At 43.3% G+C, this 17,306-nt stretch overlaps 1 protein-coding gene across 2 annotated transcripts in view; it reads left to right on the forward strand.

Annotated features, from left to right (window-relative positions):
- The window catches only part of LOC105276868 (rho GTPase-activating protein 7), a 163,422-nt gene that overhangs the window by 114,623 nt on the left and 31,493 nt on the right, over positions 1 to 17,306 (forward strand). For both annotated transcript variants that reach the window (XM_011334844.3, XM_011334846.3), the window contains exon 9: positions 9,655 to 9,726. In XM_011334844.3, coding sequence (XP_011333146.2) covers positions 9,655 to 9,726 — 72 coding nt within the window. The remainder of the gene's footprint in view (positions 1 to 9,654; positions 9,727 to 17,306) is intronic.

The raw sequence follows: 17,306 nt of genomic DNA on the forward strand, positions 1-17,306 counted from the left end.
TGTAATAGCGAGATTGGAGAGTGATAATTGAATTATGCGATTTGATTACTTTTCAAGAGATTAGATTAATAATGAAAAATTCAAAATATAATTTTGTCGCAGTGCTCCGTTCACTTCAGCTTTCCCTTCCTCTCCCTGACTCACGACTTCGTAATTTTTTGCCACCATAGATCATTGACTGTATCTCGCCCCGGCGTAAAATACGCCTTTGCGCGCTTGTCATTCGCGATTTACGCCGATTTATATCGCGGTATCGATGTGCTACTCTCGCGTCAAGGAGCGCCGAGATCGCTGTGACACGTTCAAGAGTCGACGATGAAAAAGAGGTCCGCTGGCGACAAGCACCGTTAGTCTCTAATTATCGGCCCGGCTTCTCGTAAATCAACCCTGCGCTCTTACACGCGCGACGTGCTCGTACGGCGTATTTTTCGCGCCGGTTACGCGCGTGAGTCATTAGCGCCTCATCGGCAGTCGATTTGTACTTAATAAAGCGCGATGAAAAGTGTCGACAGCGTGTTGTTCCGTTGAAATAATGAGCCGTTTTTACGTCAGAGGAATCAACTGAGATTCGTAAAAAAAAACTTTCGATTTTTATATTATTATCGATTATTGTATTTAATTAATTCTACTGATGCGTTTAATTTTTCCTTATTGCCTCAAAAAATTGTTGACGTTATCACATCTTTCAATCTGTCTGCCAGAAAGTATACTTATTAAGACGAACGACCATAAATCTCAAGACGCACTCTGTAGTATCAGATAAGAATGATATAAGCGACAGGAAACCTCTACCAGAATTTACTTAGTCATAATTAAACGATACTGGTTTATAATTTCAGCGGAGGGTGGTAAATGGGTACAATTTACGGACTGCGTTTCAAACGTGAAATTCGAGTCGCTGCATGATCCGAGTTCGAGCTATTACAACGTGTTAAATACTACTTTCATAACGCGCGGATAAAAAAATCATCCTTAAATATTACACTAGTCACGCTTGTCATGCGTTTAGATTAGATCACGCCGCGGTGATGTCTCGATACGGAAGGAGCCGAACGTTCCTAAAAATTGATTTAATTAATCGCAATAAAAGCTGTGTCAATGCAAATCCGGCGTGGCAATATATCGCAAATAATACAGTTCATTAGCAAACAGACTTGGCATGTATCGCGCACGATGGCCAAGTTGCGTGTACGCATATTCAAATGAGATATGCACCGGCGTGTAACACGCGTGCGTGTGCACGTGCAGCTAGGCGTAAGGAACGAGACCGCGAGCAGTGCCCTACGTTAAATTAATGGCACGCTTTCGATTCGAATAAATCAGACGCTGGGAGAACTATCGTATTTCGGTTGCCGCGCATGGTTAAATATCGCGATATTTAACCGTGGCAGTATCAAGTATAATATGCATGCGCCTCCATATAGGATGAGAATGAAAATCTTCTGAGGAAGCTGGCGTCGAGCTTCAAGTATCGCTTCAAGTATATGCATTCTGCCATTACGTGGGACTCGAATAAACATACCTTATCGACTGGCAATTAGGAATCGTTGAATGCGGCGATATTTTACCGTTGACTTTCAATTAAGCGTTGCCTCCGTTTCATCGGACGATAAAAAAAAGAAGCGCGATATGATACGCTCGAATAATAAATTGTGGCTTCTGCCGATCTGAGAACAACTCGAGTAAGTATCTGGTCGTCCGGAATCGTTCGATACGATGATTGTGGGGGAGGGGAAGAGGAGTGTTTTGCCTGTTGCATTCTGAGATTATTTATCTTATACCTCCCGCGAAAGCTCTGCTACTACTTTTTCTATCGCAAACGCAGCTAACAAGCGCTTCTGAGCGATACTGATTGTGAGTGGATTTTTTAATGGATGTTTTTCAATGTATAATATACAGGGTGAGGCACCTAAAACAGGCCACCTGAATATCTCGGCTGTTATTGGTGATAGAAAAAAATGTGTCAGATCAAACTTGCATGGTTTCGAGGGACACATAATTTGTTCTAAATAGTTTTTTATTAGGTGGACGCGTAGAGGTCACATGAATCTAGTAGAGCGTTTGAAGATGCGCACATTGATCTACGGGTCAAAATCATTCAAGGTCACTGAAGGCTAAAATTTCTAAGTGCTAGAGCTTTTTCATTTCTGAGTTTACGGTATTTTCAATAGCAGAGAACTCTAGGCAATATAAGAAATAATGATAACAACAACTCAGAACGTAGATCAATGTGCGCATCTTCAAATGCTCTACTAGATGGTACGTAAAAAAACATATCATACCATTTAAAAAAACGAAGTTGACTTTTATATGACCTCTACGCCTAATAAAAAATTATTTAGAACAAATTATGTGTCCCTCGAAACCATGCAAGTTTGGTTTGACATATTTTTTTCTATCACCAATAACAGCCGAGATATTCAGGTGGCTTGTTTTAGGTGCCTCACTCTGTATAATGAGAAACGAGAAGTGCGCGCTGCATCTTAATGATGCTCTTGAGTAATTAATTTCTATAATTATTTTTATTCGCGCCGGTTTTCTCGTTTAAAAATTACATATAAAAGAGGAAATAAAGAATGATTTAATTGATATCAATTTGTACTTGTTTGAAAACTTCTCAATTACGCGTCGTCATGAACTCTTGGAAAAGAGGATGACAATAATTTATAATTATTCCCTCATTAATCTTTTTTCATATAATAAAATAAGACAAACGAGATATCGATTTTAAATTTACTGCACTGAGTTAACTAATGAACGCGAACGTACCGTGGTAACGAGTCTGCGGACCTTTCGTTGTTACAGCATTTCATACGCACGGTGTTGCAAACTTGTAATAAAGCTCTTGTCCCGAAGAGATCGTTAAACCTACGAGCTCGTCTACGTAAGGCAATGACGTTTAAAGTGTCAAAGTTCAAGAGCTACCGCGTAAAAAAGTACACCATGCATGCGCTCTGTAAATTTCCTCACATTATTCACATCCTCGCGACCTTTCTAACAATATGTGGAATGTGTGGAATGAATAAAAGCAGAAACAGTTTTGTATCTCGCATAATTCTTTTCTGTAAAAAAATATCTCGCAATCTAACGAGAATGTAATTCTCGTGATGTAATGTAACAGTGTGATTTCACAATTATTACATGTGACGATGTAATCTGCTGACAAACAACCGATTCGATATCAACAGTTGACCGAACTTGCAGCATCCAAGTTCCGGAAAACCTCGATAATGAATCGATGACAACGAACGCATGATAGAGTGCCAATGTAAATATGTAAATAAATGTCTCGTACGAATATCTCATTAAAACGAAATAATCTCGGCAGGTACGTTCACCACCTACGGGTTTGTTCTCTACCGGTTTAAGTTGAGGTAGGTTCAGCCCGTCCCGTGTGTCCCAAGCTATTACCAGTTAATGACTGCTGCCACGTTTCTCCGTCCCTCTTTTCGCTGCCTCTGCTCCATCTTCGCGTGATCGCGCCTTCTCTCATCGGATCCCTTCGTGCAAATGCGGACACGCGCGTGACAGTTAATTCCAACTGCAGCAGCAGTCACGCAAAGGATCGCGGCAAAAGTTTCATCGGGGATTTTACAGACAGTTTGTGCGACCTCGGAATATTGAGAAATCGACAAATCCGTAAAATCTCTGCGTCTCCACATGTACCGTACCTACACCTCGAAATATAATTTCTATAGGAGTAACATCAAGGGAAGAGATAGATTATAAAAATAAAAATAAGAAAAGAATCAGGAAAAATTAAGATGCATCGACGCGGTACCGTTGGAGTTTAAATCGTTTGATCACAGCCTTTTCGCACAGCACGTATTAATTTACCCCTCGTGAGGTGAAAATTATCACCATCACTCCCACACGCTTCGATAATGGATTTCGTCGCTCGCGAGAACACACCATTGTGGTACCGCAAATGATACGGTTCACGCACGGTAGTTACTGGCCGAGGTAGGGCCAGTCGACGTACGTGGCTGCTCTTCAGGGACTTACGACTAGAGGGTGCGGCCATGAGAGCTAACGATCGTGTCCTCTTCCGCCGTTAATGAAGGAAACGACGACAGAGGAAAAGATAGCTGGTTTAATTAACGGGAAACTCGTGGAAACGCGATCGCGTAGATCAAATATTATTCTACGTAAAGAAGACAAGTTTCATGAAAGCTTCCCACAGCAGGTCGTTCATTTGATTTTATTTCCGTCGCTTTTTCTCCGTGGAAGATCCGTAAACGTCGCGGGACAAAGGCGTGGCTCTCGATCTTCTCTCTTTTTCTCCACCGTGTGCCGGGGTTACCTCTGCCCTGCTGCTCGTGACCGTGTAGATTTATCTTCACGACTGAACGAAATACGAAGTTCGCCGACGTTTGACCGCGAGGCACACGCTGCTTGAAGCTGGCGACTGCGTTCGAAATGTGACGGTAAAGTTTCGTGTGGGTCAGCGAGATTCGAGCGAACGCTGCAACAGTTGCATCGGTCAGACGTTAAAACATACAAAATCGTTTTTATCACGTTGCATCGAGAAACAGGAGTTTCATAAAATAGTATCCAGCTAGCTTCTGCAAAAACAATAGCAGAAAAGTTGAAACAAACTTCATATAATAACTACATGGCGATAACACAATTTTTCGAGAAGAAGAAAAAGCTATGTTTTGCTACGTTATTTAATAATATAAAATTACATTTTTTTTTTGTTAATAGTATTACCAACAGAGTATTGTTATTACCGTATCGCGGAAAGTGCAGATAATAATCTTAATATTTCTTTTAATGGGGCTTAATTCCCTCATCATTACCAGTCCCCCGAATGACTGAGCATTGCTTGATGATTATCGAGCCATGTCCGTCTTCTTAGAAGAAGTCCTAGCGAGCGCGCTTTGCAAATCACGGAGGAGGATCCTATGCAAAGCGGCTAACCGGTTCTGTGAGTCCCAAATCGGCGCGGGGAAGAACCCGAGCCCTCTCTTTGTCGACCCTTCTCTCAGCTCTGTCAATGTGACAACGCGCCGTGCCATCGCAGCATGCGGCGTCGCGTTTTACACCCCGCTGATCCGCATTTGTTGAACTACGACGCACTTCGTGGCCGGACGACATCTTTACCGCTTCTTTAACGCGAAAAGAATTCGCTTCACGTCACTGATACGCGCATTAGCGTTCCTTCGTCGTGCAATGACGTCTACGTCAGTTACGGTTACAAAGCGCCGACTGTGTACGAATTATGTAATACGTAATACGTGCTGTGACGTAGCAATAATCGATCAGACGTCTTTTCTTACATTATTAATAAGCCGTTACGTAACATAACGGATACGCAAGTATATGCGAAAAAAAATTTCAGCAATTTATTTGCTCCACTTTTATTAATTTTTCGAATTTTAATCCATTTATAATTCTTTTTCGTATTCAAAATACATTTTTATTCCTAATTATATAATTTGTTTGAAATATTTTGGTAAATAGATGCGTCTTTTTCTGTCCAAGATGTCGAAGAGTCGCGCGTTCTCACAGAATTTCCGCAAACATTAACACTTTCTTGATTGAGCGGTTGAACGTTGCCGAGTAGATGTAAAAATCTCAATTGCTTTATATGATAGCTAACCCGAGGTACTCATTAGACAAATGTTTATGCAATAGCAGGTCGTAAACGGGGCACAACGTTGCCGTATATCACTGAACAAAGGTTGAGTTGTCGGGTAACGGGGACGAATTGCAAGAGATCTTTCAGCGGCTAGCGCGGACAGATCATTACGTAATATAGGAGTGGTACTAGAGTTGTGTAGAAAATTGTTAAAATCTGCGGTTATAATATCATTGTAATTTTGGCGTGCACGAACCATACGGAAATGGAACGGTTGGTTCGCACGGTGCATAATTGAGAAATAACTGTGCCGAGAGTGTGCATACATTATCCTTCTATGAATAACTTGTAGCTAGCTAAGAAAGATAAATAAATTTCTTCTTAATGTGTGAATACGACGCATCATTCTAGTTTATTTATTTTACTATATAGCACATAATGGTACTTACAATTACAAACAAGATTCTTCAGATTCCTTTGGGAATCGCGTATCACGTAACTTTCTCAAGTTAAGCTTTGGCGTGCGATTATTATGCCACGTGATTCATCCGTGGTGTTTTCGACGCCTGCATAAAATAAACCTTGCTCAAGGCACAGTTCCACAATTCGCGTGGCGCTTGTCTACATATGTACGCCCACCGGGCAGAAATTATCTTTGGCGCCAGTCCGTCACTAGATACGATATGAGAAAACAATAACACATCCGCTGGACCATGACCCACTCCAATGGTATGCTAGAATTTATAGCATTTTAGATTGGCGATCGATATTGCACAAGCAATAAACTTGCATAAGAATCAGATTTGTCATAATAAACCGCTCTTAATTGGAATGTACATCTTCGGTTACACGTGAAATATAGTAGATGCTTTATTAAACTGAGCGATTCATCATAATCACTAATCTCGCTCCTAAAGATTCGTTACTAATTGAGTAAACTGAATTTTCTAATAAATCTGCAGTTATAAATTTATTCCATCTGTCCCGTGGCATCTCGCTTTTACAAGGAGAGCATAAACATATTAACACTTTTCTTCACTACTTTGCTAAAACTTCTGTTTTCCTTTCCTGGTTGAAGAAAGCAAACTTTTACTTTGCTGTGTCATGGTGTACTTTCGTTGCCAGATGGGACTTGGGGATAAGAAAGTGTTTCTACTTCGTTTAAACTCAACTGTCACATATATTGGCGTTCCTCCCTCGCAACGCGAGAGGAAAGAATTTCGCCATCATCCGAAATTCGGTCCTAAAATGTTTCCCATTGCGATCGTAGGGCAGCAATACCGGTATGTTTCCCTTGCAAGAAAGTTTTAGACAGAAGCGGCCTGTTTTAGACAGAAATACGCTCCCACCTGATTACGTCTATGTATCAAATGCCCATAACGGCAGATAGAGAAAAAAGATGTATTTCGGGTGCACACACTTGACCCAAATCCATGAACAATTGCGCATTTTGGGAATTGTGGCACACGGACGCGCGATAGGCGCGCTTTTGCAAAAATGTACTGTCCTTCGACTTCGATCTGTCGTGTGCAGCTCCTGGCACTTTTTACGCCCTCGATCTCACTTCAGGCTTCTTCTAATACTTGACCCACTTTGATACTGACGTCAAACCCGGTGCATAAATTTCGTTTCAAATCTTAATGTGATTGCGCGCGAACGGACTTGCAGCTAATAAGGTTGATCGGGAACGGACGCAGCGTACGACTGTCGAAGTTGCTGCACTCGACGTGAGTCATTAAGTTAATGTCCATCCCGCGAAAAATCAATAAAAACTCACGGATAAAGGAATACGACTATCGACTGCGACAAGATTAACGCCGGCTAAGCTTGGACTTGCTTTCGTATTTGTACATGTCGCCACGCCTTTGAGAAATTTTGCCAATACCTATCGCTCAATCTTGTGAAACGTCGTGAAGGTCTTAAAGATTTGATTTAGTAAACAAAATTCATACGGAGTACATGTTTGAACGAAGCGACGATTATATGACAGAACTTCATATTCACAATTAAATTTTTATATCTTTTTATCCCCTTTCCAACATGCGACTCTCTTCTTACTCATCCGTTTGTACCTTCGCGAGACCACGTGACAGAAATGTACAGAATAATACGACTTTGCGGTAGGTCGCTGCTTTTAACTTCCAGCTACATTCTGCATAAAAGAAGCACGTAGGTGTGTCACTTCGCGAGATAAAAGCCCTTCTGCCTAGCACAAGCTGTATCTTCCGCCTCCAATTGCTACCGTTACGCAGTCAACCAGCTTCCATCTACCCATCAGGATCTGAAAATTCTCTAATTAGCTTGTTAATTAGTACTAGTCCAATATAATAACTTACGGTTCTCTTTATAATTCACTGTCAGCATATTGATCAGTCGCTACAACTCGTTTGAATCGATGCAATTTTGATGAGTTCACATTTTGATGATGCGCGTGTATCGCGGTAAACATTAAAATCACATATTAAATTTCCGCTGATGTATCTAGCTCCTTGTCAATTTTTCACTGAAAAGCGAAACACTAATCGCGCATCGCGTACACGTTATTCCCTGTGCTGATTCTCGCGGGCGGACGTCGATTCTGCGCATTATTGTATTCGCGGATGTGCGCGCAGAAGGGATATTTTTAACGTTTATGTAGATACTCTTTATCTCATTATAATTCGCCCACGCGTCCACAGCGACTGTGTTAGTTGCCATAACAATCTCCGCGGCACATCGAAGGCGAACTTCTCTTCCTCATGCGCTTCCTCATCGTCTTGTTCTCCCTGTTCGCTCGCATCTTCCTCTCTCGCGAATTTTTACTCATCCTTTGGATTACATTTCTGCCATATTTCTCGTTTACTATTTTTCCCTTTACAAGAGCGCCATGAAAAACAAACAACCACTTATTTTCATGCCGATTGCCTTTCCAGCGCACGACGAAACAAGTTATAATATACATATTCTGTAAACTGTAAAAGTTATCTACTGTATATTTTATGGAGTAGATATTCGCTTTGTATTTCTGTATTAAAAATTTCTTAATCGAAAATGAGGACGATCGAGAATTAATTTTGCAATGGATGTAATTCGTATTATTACATGCTCGAGAAACGTAGTTTAGAGAAAGGCGAACGCACATCCTAAGCATCCTTTTCACGCGACTTGAGATCTGAGCGCAATTGGTGGGCACTTAGGAGCGAGACGTTTCATTTGCATGTCTATAAGTGGCAGACGTGAATACGTACATGAATACATACATAAACGCATGACTACTTACGTAAATTCGTGTCGTCGACCTCGCGTGACTTCCCGTAGTTTAGTTTCATCTTTTCTCCCCTTGAACGAGCACCACAATGATGCCGTCGTCGCGTTGCAACTTTGAAATGCATTCGTAAAACGACAAAAATTACAAATGTCAGATTTTCGAGTCAATTGCTTCCAGCGAGCGTCTAAATATCCGAAGTCCGAGTCTTATCGTTTAAAACAGAACAGAAATCTCCGTTTTTGAAAATGATCTCTGGAGGCTGGAATTATTGGAATACATATATACATGAAATATACATGATACGTGGCAATTGTACGCTGCTGGCGCGATTACTAGTGCTCTAGAAGTCATAGATTAATCGAAGAGCGAACTAAAAGGTGCATCGATTCAACTACTGGCGCGCCGCGGGTGAGAACACTCCGACTTGGTGGCGGAAAATAAAGACGTTGGCCGCTCATTCGCGAGGGCTACCCGCTGCTAAGGAAATCGATAAATCCGCCACGGAGATATCGATACTGATGGCTACCCACGTTTTATCGCCCGGCGGATACGCGATCGCCCGGTTCTCGATTATGAATTCCCGTCCTCTTCGTCCCAGCGGGGCGACCGACTTTCCAGAGTGCCTTCCATCATTTCGATTTTTCTGCGATCAATCTCTCGTATTTCCGGCGCGTTTTCTTTCCTTTTAGCCAATTTCATGAACGTCGTCCTAATTTATGCGCATGTTCCGATATACATCGGAAGGTTTTTTGAGTACCTCGTGAAATGTAATTTGTTAAGTTTTTGTTCAGTCAATAATTGACTATTTTTTGTAATCTTTCAGAAATCGAGGCGCAGGAAGCTTGCAAATGGCTGAGAGCTGCCGGCTTTCCGCAGTACGCGCAGATGTATGAAGGTAAGTGTCTCTCCAATAAACATCAGGGAATTAAGGAACAATTATGGTGGATTATTTAAAATCTCTTGATCCATTAAAAATCCCCCTAAATTGCTTCGAAATTGGTGCAACAAATAGTTGTCACGAACCGAAGGGAAACAATTTTACAGATGAAATCTAAATTACTCGGGATACCCGAGGACTCGGGTGTCGAGAGAGAGAGAGAGAGAGAGAGAGAGAGAGAGAGGGAGGGAGAGAGAGAGAGAAAGAGAGAAAGATAAATGACATTCTCGAAAAATACAGAGTTACCTAATTGGGAATCACATAAATCTTTAAACGTTATCTTGATTACATAAGACTATCATCGAGTCAATTTTCACGACGATTGTCCAAATGTCATTCGGGGCCACGTGTTTTACCTCACGTGGGCGTTTCGTTTTGTCTTGGAAAGATTGCACGTGTCGAAGCTCACGTAGTCCGACTCTGTTCTTGAAAAGGGATAGGGTCAGAACGTACGGTGTCATCTTTCGAGACCCTTCTCAAGCGAGGACAGTTACAGAAAGGAAATTAGATAGTCGTAGGACAAGGTTCACGCGCACTCATCTGAATTTCACGACTGTGTTGCTGAGCGAATGCGAATCAAACGCGAGGGAAGACTTTACACTTGATAATCGCTCGCGAACAAGATAGCGAGACGAATCCGACGTCAAATAAAGACTGTCGCAAATCAAATTGATAAGTCTTATCATAGATAGAGCTGTAACTCGAGGTGTCGAGCTAGGTTTAGTCAATTCAGACTGTTGATACAACTGTACAACTGTTTAACCATTGCAAAATAGTTATTTGCACGTGGCAAGAGATAATACGCGGCTTCTTTGGCGCATCGGTGGCAACGTAGCGCCAAGACACGACCGCGAATGGAGGAACGGTAACGAGCGACACGTGGGACGTAGACGCGGTGGATCGAGTCGCTCCACGCGAGAGCCGCGAGAGTAAATTATTAAGAAGGCAGCTTGATGCGCCTGGACATGTTAATACGCCTCATAATGCGGACCCTTTGTCGCGGCGCCTGCCAACAATGCGTTCGTTATTACGGTACCGGTGCATTGTTGCCGCCGCATTTGCGCCGCCGATGCCTTCTTCTTACCACACCATTAGTGAGCCATTGTCTCATGTTTGCTGCCCAGGCGGGGGCTCACGGAAGGGCTCGATGTCTTGGACCGGCGATCAAGCCCAGTTTTTCACATCGTCGCGTTTAGATGAATTTTCTTCCCTTTATTTTCCTAGTTTGACGGATCTTTCTGGGCGAAATAAAACACTTGTCTCGTTCCTGGGGTGGCCCATATATTTAGCCAGCTAGAGGTCTTATGGGATCTTTGGAAGCTGAAACCCAATACCAAGTCCATCATCTTGTAATGTTTTCTAAAAAGGCTCCGCTTACGCACTGTGATTAATTGTGAAAGTTTCATGAAAAAAGAGGCGTGCAGCAACCTTGCGAATCGCTAAAGAAAAAGTGTATAACAATTTTATTGATCAAACTGTTGCGCGCGCTCTCTCTCTCTCTCTCTCTTTCTCTCTCTCTCTCTTTCAACGCTGAATAAGTATCTCAGGAGTTTAATGATTTCATTCCACTCGAGATATCCTGGTGACATAAATCTCGCCTCGCATTGTGACGTCTAGCCAGGAGGTAAGATCCGCGTAGATGTAAATCAGTGCGGCTAGGCAAAGTGAAAAATTACACGAACCATTAATCACCGTCCGGCGGTGTCCGGGTGAATATTATTCCCTCATTAAGCTCTTGAAATTGAAGAAAGACCTGGAATTACTCGCCACGCCAAGGACGTTAATGACTGTTGAACACGAGGTATTAGTCCTTTCCCTATGCACACACAAGCCGTGTGGCTTGATGCCTCCGTGCGTGCGATACGCTCTCTTGGCAGATCTGAGTAACTTTGTTTTGTTATATCGTGTCTCACACGAGATATCGTGCGAACCTTGCGACTAATATGCGCTAGCGAGATCACCATTGCACTTCCCATGATTTTGATAGAAAATATTTGTACAATTTATTCTTACAACAATCTCGTCGAATTGTTAAGTCTCGTTAATATAAGACAAAAGATAATTTATGTAAAATATTTAAAAGAAATTGTAGTTTCTACTTTCTATTTTCTGCCTTGCAACTGATTTCGCGCGCGTGTTTGCAGTTCCAGCATTTCTCGGAGTCTATTCGACAGAATTTTATCTTGCGTTATTTAGGAGACGACCGTGTCGCACCAGTCAGCCGTAAAAAAGTTTCAAGAAAAAGCAATTTTTTATATCGTATAACGTGTATCCGTTACGGATGACGTGCTATTTATTTATAATTCTACAGCAGTTCTTACAAAGCCGCCGCCTGGATTCTCGGAAGAGAAAGCTCAAAGAAAACCTTAGATTTATAACATTTGCTAATTTTATCAACTTTTGCAGACGAAACACAATCTCCTTTTTATTTTGCACGATCTTTTCAGTATTTGCTCGAGTATCGGCAATCTCTTTCGTATATCTCTTCGTAGAGCGATCATAGACGCGGCTGACATATGAATGAAGTTTACAGAAAGATCCACTTTGAGCATAACGTTGAGCGCAACGGCACAGTTGACAGCGAATCGTTTTAGCGGGAAGTGTCCCGAAAAATTGACTCATATATCCTCGCGAATTGCGCTTTGCATCAACCACGACAGCGGCCAGGCATAAATCGATCGTTGCTCTTCAATCCTCTGGTTCACGCAGACGTGCCACCGGCATCGTGACGCGGCGTCACGCCAACGGGCGCAGATGTCAGGTGGTCATCCGTTTCGTTTGCCGGTTCGAATTTATAGCGCGAGAGGATCTCTCTCTTTCTCTCTTTCCATCTCACTTTTTCCCGCAGCGTGCCAAAATAATTTCAATCGAGCGCGGACTAAAATTACACGGGCGTCGCGCGGCAGTCACGATTCACAAAATCGCGGGGTGTCGGAAGCACGTGCTGCTCTTTCTGTGTTCTTTCCGAGCCAGTTTGGCGCTTGGCCAAGCCACGAGCAGCTCCTCTCGTCTTGCCTCTTTGTCTTTCCCTCGCCGCCTTCCTTTTTTTCAACTCTGTCCAGTACGGCGGAAGATAATCGCCCTAGCCTCCCGGCAAGAGACAGACTATTCGTCTCTTACCAAGAATCCACTGTACTGCTGTAGATACGATAATCTCTTCGGTCGTGGCTTAATTAGTCGTTTGAACGGCGCGAATAGAGCGTTTCAAGGAATCATCGGGCATCCATCGGTCGTCCCATCCGACGTTTTCATCGACTTTTCCGTGGTATCGAATACTCATCTCCGGCAATTGTCCTCGCTCGTAATTCCAAATCGGATTCGCGTCGTAATGAGAATTAACGAGTATTTAATATCGTACGTGTGAGTAATGATAATATCTCGCGAATTGTTGTGAATTAATGATCGTAAACGTCAGTATAGGATGTTCCGAAGGACGCGAGCCATAAATAGTTTGCTCAGCGTTTCGTTTTATAGTAATTCACTTAGCGGAGGGATTTTTTCGACGCTCCCCATGTTCACGTTACCAATTAAGGATAGCATGAAATATTAACTCTCCTCGAGCTAGTACCGCGAGAGGCATTTATATATCTTTGCGAAACACCGCGAAGGCTGATTGCTATGCGGCTGATCTTCGGCCCAACTCTCGGATCCTCGGATCCTCCTCGGGGTGCAAGTCCGCTTGGAAGGTCGCGCGAGTGGTTCCCATAAGGCCTTGGAGAACGTGACATCGGCACTGAAAATATACTGCTACGGGGAAATGATGGCTGTTTGCGAAATTCCAACCAGCCGTGGGAATATCGGTTGAAACTGGAGCGACAAGTAGCGATAGCTTTGAGCGTGAATAAAATCGCTTTGCAGAACATATTTCAAATTTTAGAGAGGAATATTTCTCCCGTTTATAAATCAATTAATGCCAGGAAAGTGTTTCGAAATTGTTTCTCCTCTTACTTACTAATTTTTTGCAAAACTGTTATTTATGCTGCATTTAATATTCGCTGATATGACGAAGCTGCTGCAATCGACCGAGCTTCGCGTGTTTTTAATTGATCGCTGTCGTCACTAGTGACAGGTTGTCCGATGCAGTTGTTTAACAGATACCGAAGGACTTTCGCCGGAAATAAAACGCAAGCAGCCATTCACATTGCAATAATAATAATCACGCAAGCGGAAATACGCTGCGAGAGGGTTCGACGAGATGAAACCTTCACCCAGTTTCCCTGTATATGTCTTTAGTGCAAAATCGCGAACGCATCGAAGGAATTAGAGCACGTAGCTACGTCTGTAACAACGGCTTTGTTTAAATAATCTTACTTATCTTGCCTGTCCGTTTTTATTTTCTTTTTACTGCCGTTACGCGAGTTGCAACCTCGGTGAGGTGTTTCGGAAATATTCGATGAATGACGTAAGAAGATCCTTGAAGAAAAAGTATTTATATCGACGAGTTGAGACGAGCTACCGACGCAGATAAAAATAATGCACCGTCTTTTCCCACAAACTTTATTATATACATCGAAATCTGAGACAGATTTTTGTTTCTAGCAACGTGCGTAATTTTCTCGATAATTCGGTTCCGGAATGGAGATAAACTGTACCGGCACGTGTACAAAGCGCCTTGAAACATTTATTCAGACAGGAGATACATCTTCTTTAAATCTTGACTGCTGAAAAATGACTGATGCTTGAAAACTTTGACGACTTTGAGAAATGGCCGATTGAATGGCAAATTAGGAACCTTCAAATGTATCTTAGCCGTATGTCATTTTACTTACGTAAGATGCAAAAATATTACAAGGTTGACACTCGATATTAATAAAACTAGAAAAAGAATAGAAAAGACTATACCGCTGAAATTATGGCAAGTAAATGAGGCACATTTCTCTGTGAAGTGAGAAATAATTATCCTCGTTAAATCTTGGAAAAGACAATTGTCTTGGATAGCGGAAAACTTTCCTTCGCTCGTGCAATGAGGCGACGACGGAATAAACGACACGTCGTTTCTCGTTCGTCGCTCCGTAATCGATTTGTTGATTGCTTTTTCCGAAGAGCGGTTCCCAGTTTTCATCAGAAGAGAAACATATGGGTTCTCGCCTCATGTGAGAAAAGCATCGTTCATTTTAGAGCATCGTGCGGCTCGCGCAAATCGTCGAGACGATCGATCACGCCTAATCGCCAGAGCACCAGGGCAATTTTTTGTCGATTTTCACAATGCTTTTACCGATGCTAATAAAAGATATCCCGCTGGTCCATCATGGTGGCTGCACGCTCGGTCAATTAGTCATATAGTCGCTCGGCTGCGATAGAATATCTCGATGCGATATCTCGATAAGTGAAGTGCCGGTCGCGTTATGACATCAGTGTTATGTAATACCTGGAGCGCGCGTGCGGAGTAAAACACTCGATTGCAGAGCTGCGACTCCTTCGAGACGAGTAAAACCAAACGGTCTTCCAAACGGTTTCATGTAATGAAGCTTGGTCTCTTCCTGGAGTTATGGGAACACGTTACGCCAACTTTGATTAGCTGTCGGTCGCACAAATCGATACAGTCCCATTTAAGAACGGACAGAGCGGTCCGGCAACGCACACGTGCTGCCATTATCGTATAATTATTAATTACTCGTCGGAGGTATATCGCGCGTGTATGATCCGGCGGTTCAATAAATAAAGTGAAGGTTAATTTAATAAGGCAAGAGCAGTTAAATAATAATCCGTCGCCGGCGATAGGAACGTCCATCACGAGCCGCCGCCGTTGCATTCGTAGCGCAGCGAGATACGGATGTGCAGCGGGATACGAGATGTACACCAATCGCTCGGCAGTCGTTACAACTGGTTCGTAATGACAAACGATGTCGTTACGTCTATCTGATTACGCGGGGCATAAAGAATCGCTGCCGGACTGAAAAGCACCCGCGGTGCGGGGGTGATGAAGCGGAGAGCCCTCAATGAGCGGAGCAATTACGAGAACGAATCGTGCTAGTTGGCCATGAAGAGGCCTCTCTCTTTCTCTTTCGTGGCCGATGCGGCGCGTCCGTTACTTCTCGACGTAAATAAATTTGACCGTGATTTAGCAATGCGCACCGCCGGCCATTCCCGATGACTGAAGTACGGGATTATCGTGACTGGAACGCGTTAAACCGCTGTCCGGTGCACGTATATGTACGTACCGCTGCAACGATCGTCGACGCTTCGATCGATGCTTCTTGCAACTGGGAACAATGGTGCGTTACACTCTCGACGTTTTAAATTTCTTTGATGTTTTCCAATATCATGTTTCCAAAGACTTAGTTTCTTTGTTATTCATAGCGTTCATAATTTTCACGCGTTTCAACGTGCGAACGAGCGACGTTCGAATTTTCATAATTGCGCTAAAATAACGATCGCAAGCTAGATAAATAATTCCGGTACGTAATTAGGCAAAACTGCTTTCGCCGTGTTTTCGTCATCGCGAAATCTCATCGTCACTCCATTTCCTACATTTCAGCCGTCTCGACAGTTCCGACAATCGAAATTACCAACTAATTCGACGCCGCGTACTATCGCGACAAAGCTTCACGCTAGATTTCGCTCGATTAATTTACCGGAGGCGGTTCAAAGCCGCACGAACGAGAATTATGCAACCGAGCAGATTTCCGACATCGGGAGAAGAGGAGCGAGGAGAGAAACAGAGAGAGAGACTTCGAATCAAACGCGAATATCGCCGCGTCTATTTCGGTGGTCACGAGCATCTGCTCCTCGTTTCTTCGGCATCTCCGCGCGCGGCTGATACGTATAAATGTTCCGCAACTTCTTTTACCGTTGAACGTACCCGGAAATATGAGAGGAGCGCGGTAACATAACATAACATATGCGATGCCTGGTAGATTTAATTCGGACGCAACTAGGTTATGCGATTCCGCAAAATTTCGCATTATTTTACGATGTCGTTCCTTCGACACAAACATCAAAGCCCGAAAGTTCATTGCGCGTCCGACCGCTCGTGTAAATCAAACCTTGCGAATTTCGTCTCCCGAAGAGATGAAAGCTAGGACGGATTCATGCGTGTCGCGCATAATGCCGGGAACGTGTCCGAATGGTTTCCCACCCTTGCGAGAAGTTTCACCGAGTTTTACGATAACGTGATAGTCTCTCATGATAAAGCCAACCGGCTAACGCAAAGGCCAAGTAAAAGCCATCGACAGCGACACGAGACTCAGTCGCTCCGAGCGAATGTTACGCTGCGACGTGGATTCCTCCGCGCCAACATCCATCTCGAGGCGGGACCATACTTTCATTTTATTTGACGTAACGCATAACGTTTCTCTGATGTTTGATTTACAAAGTTAGTCGACGAAGCACCGGTGATACTCACCGGTGCGCATTTTAATCATTGCTTCCCACGGTACATGCGAGAGGCATCGCCGCGATTAAGCCGTCTCCGTGAACGGGCTTGATCGTTTGCAAATAATTTCCTCAGGTTGCCCCCGACCTGTCCCACCTCGACCGTCGTGCCTCCTCGCTCCCTTGCGTTCCTTTTTGCTCGCACGCGCCGCTCTCGCGCCAGC

The sequence above is a fragment of the Ooceraea biroi genome, chromosome 3 (genome assembly GCF_003672135.1).
Source record: "Ooceraea biroi isolate clonal line C1 chromosome 3, Obir_v5.4, whole genome shotgun sequence".
Lineage (NCBI taxonomy): Eukaryota > Metazoa > Arthropoda > Insecta > Hymenoptera > Formicidae > Ooceraea > Ooceraea biroi.